Source organism: Pygoscelis adeliae, unplaced genomic scaffold (assembly GCF_000699105.1).
Source record: "Pygoscelis adeliae isolate BGI_AS28 unplaced genomic scaffold, ASM69910v1 Scaffold38, whole genome shotgun sequence".
In the NCBI taxonomy this organism is placed as follows: Eukaryota; Metazoa; Chordata; class Aves; order Sphenisciformes; family Spheniscidae; genus Pygoscelis; species Pygoscelis adeliae.
The window spans coordinates 11,734,357-11,744,106 of NW_008825614.1; the positions used below are offsets into that span (position 1 = coordinate 11,734,357).

Genomic DNA, 9,750 nt, shown 5'->3' on the forward strand with positions numbered 1-9,750 from the left:
CCTGTGGGACGGGTCCGGTCGGCATATAGGGACCTCTGTTCCCCTCAGAAGGGAATCGCCTATGACAATCACCCTCCTTTTTTTCTTAGCAGAGGCAGTCATAATGCGTGGGGCTGACTGCCTCACCCTGGGCAACCTCCCGGATGGACCTTCGTCTACATCCTCATTTGCCTGGCCCTCAAGTTCCAGGGCCCCATATCTGTTGTGTAAAGGCAACTGGGAAGGTGAGGGAGGCCGGGCGGGGGTTCGCCTGGCACCCCGAGCAGGGACCTGTTTCCATTCCCAGGTAGAGTAGAGTCATTTGAGACTCTTGGACTTTTGCTTTAACCTGCTTCTCTGTCTGTCTTTCAGCTAACAACAGTATTCCACTTGATACAGCTATACAGTTCCTGGATGGAGATGGCGAGGCTCTTCACATTCCAATCAAAGACTCAAAAGAGATGTTTCAGACCTACAAGAAAATGTATCTGGAAAAAAAGATGCAAAAGCCTTGATAGCACTCCTGTATCGTAGGTCTTACTCAGTATCACTGGGAAAAAATAGCAACACTAAAATGCTTTTTCCTGTTTACTTCATATTTCTGAATAATTGTAAAAAAAAAAAAATAAATAAATTGGGGGGGTTTGGCAATTTTTCCCCCTATTTGCCTCATGTTTGTGAATGATTGAGATCTTACTCTGTATTTATTGCACAAATACGCTTTGGTGCTGAAAATGCCATTGTCAAATGTATTGTTTCTTTTTGGCATATTTGAATCTTTTTTTTTAAAAGATCCAGGAGTTAGTGGAATCTTGACCAAAAAAACTCAGACTCATTTAGAGAAAACTGAGAAAACTCAGTTTTCTTTTCTGATCCTGGAAAACTTCTACTTGTGCTACTTTGCATTGCTGGCAGTAGCACAATATTCCTACTGGAAAGGGATTGCAGTGGAGTCACAAGCATTACACCTTTAGTTTCTACTTATGCTAGTCTGATTGTTGTGCTTCTAAGCAAGTTTTGTAGAAACTTTTTTTTTTTTTAACTGGGAATACAAATATAAAACCCTCGAATCAAACATACAGATCAGGGGATACCATGAAGTATTTGTGCTGCTACCCAGTTTTCTTACATTTCTTTTTGTGGAACTTGTACAAATTGAACTCTGAGTTCTTCATCTGACCACAACGCTGTAAACTGATAGTTGACTGAAGACTTCTCTTCTTTTGGTTTTCTCTCTCTGCTTTCTTTACACTTGAAAGAAAAGTGCGATTGTTGAAGTGCAGGGAGTTTGAATTCACTCTTGTCTGGACTATGATGCTCTCTTTAACCAGACAGTAGTTAATTTCTTTGTTTATAAACTGTTAGATAATGTTTGATTACACGTTCACTGTGACATAAGAGTTATATTTGTTGCTGGGTATCTTTTGTTTAAGTGCCTTTTCATTATTGTTCAGAATTTTGAATTGAATCATATTTTTTCAGAAATTGGGTACTTGATTCTTTCTGTTTAAACCTTTATATTGAAAGTAAAAGCTCTGTAGATATTTCACTGAACAATTTTTATACTTGAAATAAACTTTTGAAGGCTATGCCTTGTCTTTTTTTTTTTTGTTTAAAAGTATAAAGTTGTGTTTATTGCTGTTAGTTAAATAGGCATTGAAGATATTCCTGTAGATGAAAAGCAGCTTTAAAATAAGTGCCAGATCTTCCTTCTTAAAAGGTTTCATAGTTGCAAGTGAGAACTGGGCTTGAGTCCAAGTTTTTTCTAATGAACTCCTAACAGCCTGTACTTACACTTCAGAAAACACATCAGGAATGTTTTTCTCTTCAGCATCTTTCCCCCCTGCCCCCGCCATGCTCTGACTTGGAGTTGGGAATTGTTTGGCTTGAGTACTTAAAAAGCCTTCAGTACTACTCCGTTCCTGAAGATGTATGCTTGTAGGCATCATGGATATAATTACCCAGTGGAGCATAACATTATAATTTCCTAGCTCTATTTGTATGCTGAATTAAAAATTGGCTTTCTGGGGAGAAAGGAGTCCTCCCTTCTATCACGCGTACATTTCTTCTCTCAAACTAGGGAACTACTCGGGAGGTTTTTAACTCCCTTCCTGTCTGGCACAGCTGTCCTAATCACTTAGAATTTTTTTCTGGCTGGATGCCCAACTATTAGTCAGTGGGGAATGTTGCCACTGGAGAATTTTGTAATAATGTTGGCAACTCTGAGAAGGTTTTATTTTGCATTTTCTTGGGAGTTTAGCACCTGTATTATACTGCCTGCATTAAGGAAGATTCATTGTAGCCTTAAGTGTACCAAGTACAAACAACACATAGTTCCTGTCAATTTATTTTGGGTTTTGTTCTGCGTGATGATACATGAGCTGACTTAAATGCTTGAGTGAGTTCTTTTCAATAGGAAATTATTCAATCCGTTGACCCATGACGATTATATTCTAAATATTTGGAGAAGTTTGCTCACTGACCCTGTGCACCCAGTAAGTGAGAACGCCAGTTTTGTGTCCCAGTGGATACAGCTACATCTTCTTCCTCTCTTTTACCAAGGAGTGAATCTTGGCTCTGTGACCACGTTCACATGGTGACTTGTGCCTACACTGTTTTGGTATGGCTAGGATCTTTGGGATAGACTGGCCGCATCCTTTCTGCTTGGTTCATGTGTTGGCTCAGTAGCTATCCTGTAAGCCCTTAGTACTTTGCACTTACGGCTGGCCTCTAGCCTGTGCTACGCTTACTGCATAATTGCTGTATGCACCTGCATAGTAGGAGGACTGTGCCAGATGCTCTTATTTAGTTGCCATTTGTCCTGCTCCTTATGGTGCTGACTGAAGCCACGATACTACAGCAAGCCCTTGGCCTCAGACAGGCAAGATGCTGACATCCACCTAGATGTGGCTACTACGAAAAAACTAGTGCTATGTTGCTTGAAGTGAACTGACAAATACAAGCATGAGGGCATTCACTAGCACTGAAGGTACCTGTCACGGGTGTGATGTGTGCCCGTTGTCTTGCGTGTTGCCTGTACTTGAAAGGATTTGTAATATGAATGTCACCAGTGGGGTTACTTTGTACAAACCATGGATCCTGTCGTGGCTCTGAGAGCACTAATAGGTCTTAACGGTCCTGATCATCCATATGTGGGACCTCCACCCACACCCCCTGCTCATGGGCCCAGGAACTCCATTTAAGATCAAGCCAGGGTTTCAGTCCCTGCCTGAGCGATACTCAAGGTCTACCTGTCTCGAGCTCTGTTATAGTCATGCCTGTGTGTGGGCATGGAAATTGCCCATTGATCCAGACCCTGACCCATGGACGGTCTTCCTGCCTAGACTTGGATGTATGTTATTACTATGAAGCTGCCTGTCAGTCATGACTATGTCTGACCCTGGTTAGCATCACTGGATCTGATCCTGGCCTGTGGATCGACTTCCCAGCTTCACATTGGCCCTCTTTCATCGCTACAAGCTTGTCTGGTGATCTGGACTCTGGCTTGACCCTGGTTACCATCCCTGTCCTGCTTGCCTTGCTTGGGTGCTGTGGGGATGGGGCCTTGGCTGGTGAGGCCTCTGCCTTGCCAGTCATGGTATCTCCCTCAGCTTCTGGCCCTTGGCCCTTAGGGAGCCGCTGGTCCTTGCTGAGCCCTGACAGATACAGAACTGTAGGATGTGGGAGTGCAACATTCTATCCTGTTGGCATCTGTCGTCTCTCTTCTTCCCATTCTCTTTTAGGAAACTTTCTGTGTCAGTAGGAAGAGCTACCACTTCCATCATTCTTGCCTTTGTGCCCCAAGAGAGTCATGGATGAGGTTCCTGATAAGTGTAAAAAGGTAAATGTCATTTGCTACCCATTTTCAAAGACAAGAAGATGACCCACAGAACTACAGAAGACTGGTCAGCCAACCTGACCCCTTTCTTTGGGAAGATTATAGAACAATCCTCCTTGAAGCCATGACTACCCAACTGCAGTAAGGATAAGGTGATTTGGAACAGTCAGCATGAATTTGCAAAGGGTGAATCACACCTGACCAACCTGATGGCCTTTTGTGATGAGATGGCAGATTCTGTGGACAAGGGGACAGCAGAAAATGTTGTTTACCTTTAATAAGGCTCCTGACATGGTTTCTCATAGTATTCTTGTAGCCAAATTGGAGAGAGATGGTTTGATTAAGTGACCTACACAGTGGGTGGAAAATTAGCTGACCAGCTGGGCTTGGAGGGATACCGTCTGTGATCAGTGGTACAAAGTCCAGCTGGCATCTGACTACTACTGCATTCTTCAGCAATTGATACTGGGTCTGTCACTGTTCCCGGTCTTCATTAACGACTTGGAGAATGGGATGTAATGAACCTTTGCAGTTTTGCATGGAGAAATGGGGTCCTCAGGAAACTCAAGAGTGACTTTCTGTGGAAGTTCAGGAAAGGCACACAGGGTGTCTCCTAAAAACACTTGCTTCCTCTTGCTTACTTCCAACAGGTGAAACTAGAGATACTCACAAGAGCTGGTTTCTAATGGTGTGATGAGGCCATGGCCCCAAAGGATGGCCTGTCCAGCAGATGCCTGTCTGCGGCTTCAGGCAGCAATGCCTGTGTAGAAACTGGGCTCACATCTGCTCCAAGACCTGGTAAGGAGCCCCTGCCCTAACCATCTAGTGAAGTGATGTTAGAGAAGGTCAATAGGGTGGAATTCTGTGTAACAGCAAGATAACAAATTTGACATGGTTAACCGCAACACTATTATTTCCTTTGACCAGGTATGAATGCAGATGCCATAAATTCAGTGGCCGTTTACTTCACATAATTGTCATGACATGTAAATCACACCCACTGTCTTGCCATGTGTCCAGTCATACAGTGGCTTGGTCCTTGTAAACCGAGAATAGAGCCAGTCATCAAGAAAAAAACCAAACAAACCAACAAACATGCAGGAAAATATGCATTAGAAAGTGCTAGGCTTGGGAACTTGGAAAAATGTTACCACCACATTTGGTGTTGACAGTACTTTCTGTCCCAGGTGTTGTAAGTAATTTTTTTCCTACTGATGCCTCATTAGCTGAGTGCTAGACAGATGCGTGCTCTGCTTACCAATCAAAAGTGATTTTCTTAGTGGCAGACAGGTGGGTTGTAATCTAGAATCCAGCCTTTATTCTAGAAACCTGGTCCTTTAAACTAAGTCTTCCTTTAGACTTGGCTGTAGTGGCTACACTTAGACCTTCCGGTCTCAGTCCTTGTCTCTCTGCCTTCCTAGACCTAAATATTTTGCCCTTCCTTTTGGAAACCATGCCTTCACCCTCACTTTTTTTCCCTTCTGGGACTTCTTGTTGAATTTGCAAGGTTGCCACTGCAACCTTGTTTTTTAAAATCTTTTTATCTTCTCATCTTCCTGGGCTCCAACTTGTCTTCCTCTGCTTGCAGGCCCCCAGCCTGTCTTCATCCCAGCAAAGCTCACAGTCTTGAAACTTTTCCTGGCCTCTAGCTCCAGCGCTACCAGCTCAACCATGCAAAGCCTACCTCACATTTAGACTTCTGCGTTTAAGCCAAGGAGCTTTTTATTTTTTATTTTGTTTGCTGTCTGTTCATCAGTATTAAAACTACAAGGGGAAAATGGTTCCCTGCTTCCAGCTCTTGTGCTTGTTAGTAGAACATCTTCCAGCTGACAAGAAAAGCAACTGAGAATGTTTGCTTCCTCCCTGCAGGCTTGGGCTGGAGCATGCACATGGCAGTGGGAGCTTTGGAGCACTTAGCTCTGAGTCTCAGCAAGTCCCCTTGGGCACATGTGAACAGATTATCAGGGTTAGGGTGCTCTGATTTTGTTTGCTTGCCTTTTTTTTGGGGGGGGGGGGGGGGGTCCCCCCTCCCCGGCCGGTGGCAGGATCAGGCCCGGCTGGGTGCTGCCCGCACCCCCTGCCCGCCCTCAACCCAGGCACACAGTCACACCAGGAACCCATGGTCCAGGTTTCAAGACCTTCATCGTCAATATAAAGATGCTGAAATTTCCCAGTGAATGCAGCACAATTGTTCTAGCATTTTCTTTGAAATGACTGAGCTATTTCTGAAGAAACTTTAAAAATAACCTGAAGCTAAGTTCCATTCATATGGCATTTAAAGTTTGGTAGTCTGTGGTGGGTTGACCCCAGCCAGCAACTAAGTACCCACCAGCCACTCATTGACTCCCCATCTCACCCCCAGCAGGATAAGGGGGAGAATAGGAGGAACAAAAGCAAGAAAACTCATGGGTTGAGATAAGGAGAGTTTAATAAGTGAAGAAAAGGGAAAAAAACTAAGAAGTGATGCAAAGGCAATCACTCACCACCTCCTACCAGCAGACTGATAACCAGCCAGTCTCCGAGCAACGGCTACAGAAAGACTATCCTCCATTTTTATTGCTGACCATGGCATCATATGGTATGGAATATCCCTTTGGTCAGTTTGGGTCACCTGTGCCGGCTGTGCCCCCTCCCAACCTCTTGCCCACCCCTACCCACTCGCTGTGGGAGTGGAGTGGGAAACAGAGAAAGCCTTGAGGCTGTGTGAGCACTGCTTAGCGAGGGCCAAAACATTGGTGTGTTAGCAACACTATTCTGTTCACAAATCTAAAACCTGGCACCATATGAAGAAAATTAACTCCATCCCAACCAGGCATAGTACGTAGTCAAAGATGGATTTGAAGTTTTCAGTCCAAAGCTATGACACTTGCCATGGGAAAACAAAGATCCATGTGGCTCTCTGCAAGCACCTCAGTCCCAATGCTGAGACTCTGTGAGGAGGACACCTTCTTATCACTAAGGCTGTGATGATAGAAACTGGTGTCTGATGAAGTCCAAATGAATGCGCGCCTTGCGGTCTTCAACGTTAAAGGTAAAATTCACCTCAGTGTTTCCAGTTCATGAGCAGTAGGCAGAGAAAGATTCCTACCTTTATGGTTATATCATGGCATAAAGTGAAAGACATTCATACAGTGTAATGGTGGACTTTGCCAAGGTATCTGTTTTCTGTAGTGTTGCTTTCTACGGCTACATGCACAAGCGTTTTGCAGTACTGATTAGTTCATATCACTGCTTGTGTTTCTCCATGCAGTGCTAACTGGTGAGCATCGCTTGTTTGATCTTATAAAGCTGGCTTAGATTATTCATAAAATTATTTCAGTCTTCAAATGTAGAATTTTACACCTCAGTGTAAAATGACAGAGGTTTCCTGCTTCTGTTTCAGTTTTATGTTGCTATGGCACTAATAATTGAAGCACATGGGAAACAAACCCATGTCTGAAACGGTGTTAGGACTGTAAAACTGAGCCTGTACCATCATGCACATCAAGCCCTCCTATGTTCCCCAGGGGACTATCCTCTTTCCTCCAATCATCAGTGCTATTAAAAAAGTCATAAACAGCATTCTTCTTAAAAATAAAATTAAAAAATAAAGTCCCTCTGCCATAGCAACACACGTTCAATAGACTACAAACTGAAAGACAAAAACTATAATCTTTGCAACAAAATAATCCTGCAGTAAATCACCACAAAAGATGGTTTTCAGACCAAAATGTGGAGATGTAGCTAATAAGGAGTAAAAAAACCCCTCTATATGTTAATTGGCTCATAGTGCCGTTCCCTTACACCCAGAAATTAGCCTGCCACCGTGCTCTCACCCAGTAACTTTGGACTCTGTTGACCAGTATCAAGCAAAAACCATAGAAGATAACGCTGATGGCTGGTTTGAGATGAGAAAAACGATAAGTCCTTCCTTCCCCCAACACTGCGGTAAAGGCAAGGAGAACTCAGCTCTCAGGTTAGCCCGCAAATTAGCATATGTGTGGTTCCCAGCTAGCCGCAAGAGATGCTGACTTGTACCCTACCAGGAAACAATGTGGGATGAAGTTAGGGTGCTGTATTTGGGCCAGGGAAAATATGGGTCTGAACAGGGGGTACTGTAGAGAGGATACTGATTGCAGCACTGGGGGAGCATCTCTTTGGAGATGTTGGATGCACTTTGTTAATCTCACTGCTTACAGTACTTCTCTGCCTGTCTGGTTCTTTAATGATTTAACCACATTGATTAAAAAAAAAGTCTCTTGTGCTTTAGAAGTACAGAGACTGTCCTGAATCTCGGGCACTGCAGAAACAAGATGCAGTGTTACCAGAAGCACTAGAAGAAGCCTAGGCAAGGAGAATTTATTGCAGGATTCAATATTGAATCCTGCAATAAACTGAACCAAATTAAGTTTGGCATAGAGAGCTTCTTGTTTATGCTCAAAGACATAAGGAACTAGAAAGGGCAGCACCAACACAAACCTGAAAGACGTTGTTTAGTCCGTAGTGTTCTCTCAGGAGGACTTTGAGGAATAGACAAAACAATGCAGATTGGAAATAACAGGCTATAAATACAATGGATATGAATGAAGACTAAGATAAATGCTCTACCTGTGCATGCAATCATTCTGCAAGTAACAAGAAAAAAGAATGCTCTCCTTAGAGCCCAGCAGGAGATAGATTGTGGCCCACCATGCAAATTCATCTTCTAGGGCATTTAGTCAGAACCAAAGAAAGGTCAAAAATACTTGGTAGGTATAGCAGACATATTCTGTAGGTGGGTGGAAGTTTTCCTGATACAAACCATCAGGATCACGACAACAGCTCGTGAGCTGGTGGAACAGGCATTTTCCTTTAAAGAGTTATCTGCAGAATCTTAACTGTATCTGGCAGTACGCTTTACAGGAAACTTCTGCAAAACTGTCTATAAATATAATGTGTAAGAGATTCACGTTCCTTGTTGTGCCCAGTTCTTAGTGCAGGAGGAAAAGACAAATGGAATCAACATACCAATATTAAGAATCCCTGTGTCAGTAAAACAGCAAAGATCATCTATTTCCAAATAGGAGCAAATATCAACACACTAAGAAAAAGACAACAGTAAGACAAAATCATATAGGTAGAAAAAAATGCAGGTTTTTTCTGTTCATTATCACAAGTGGGTTGCCGAGGCATATTGGCAATGGGAAAATTGTCTGATCTTATCAACATGGAAAAATTAGTTCAGTGGCAGTTATCCTCGAGATATGTCGGGGTTGTTATACATTTGTAATTGGTCAAGCTCCATAAGCAAATATATTTTAATGTAATTTGCAGTTTGGGTTCAATGATGCCATATTCAGCAGGTTGCTGTTATTTTAAACCACTCTCTGCAGTTCCAGTCTCCAGTGTATTAACTTCATAGCGATTTTGCCAATATTGGAATCTCTTTGATAAATTGCCGTGACTGATAAATTGGCCACTGTCCATTCAGACAGCTGCTCAGAGGAAAATACCTGCAAGGAGCAGCATTATGGCTACAAGGAGTAGCTACAGGGAGCGGCATAAAAAGCCTGAAGACCATCTGCTCCATAGAAGAGGCAGTCTGGATATGTGCATAAATGTCACATTTAACATCAAACCTCTTATTGCGGTCGTGCTGGTTTGGCACAGACCTGCATAGCAGAGGACCAAACACGAGTTGTCTTTAGTACTGTCTGCTTCACCTGTGGGCATCTCCAGCAACTACAATGTAAATGGGCAGCTCAGCAGAAAAGCCAACAAGAAAAGCTTTCTGTAGGGAAGCCTGATGTTGCTGCTCAGCATTTCTGCTCTGCATCTCATGCAGCTAACTACGGTTGAACCTGTTCTGAGGTACAAGTACATCCAAAGCAAATTTATTCTCTGATAAGACCTGAAACGGCTACAGACAAGACTTAAACATGCATGAGTCCCTAAACCTTAAATTTTAAAATGTT

At 43.1% G+C, this 9,750-nt stretch overlaps 1 protein-coding gene across 1 annotated transcript in view; it reads left to right on the plus strand.

Annotated features, from left to right (window-relative positions):
* The window catches only part of KIAA1551 (KIAA1551 ortholog), a 12,363-nt gene extending 10,803 nt beyond the window's left edge, over positions 1 to 1,560 (plus strand). Inside the window, exon 3 of the mRNA XM_009332912.1 lies at positions 352 to 1,560. Within this exon, the coding sequence (XP_009331187.1) occupies positions 352 to 494 (143 nt within the window). The 3' untranslated portion in view covers positions 495 to 1,560. The remainder of the gene's footprint in view (positions 1 to 351) is intronic.
* Positions 1,561 to 9,750: the final 8,190 nt, after the last annotated feature.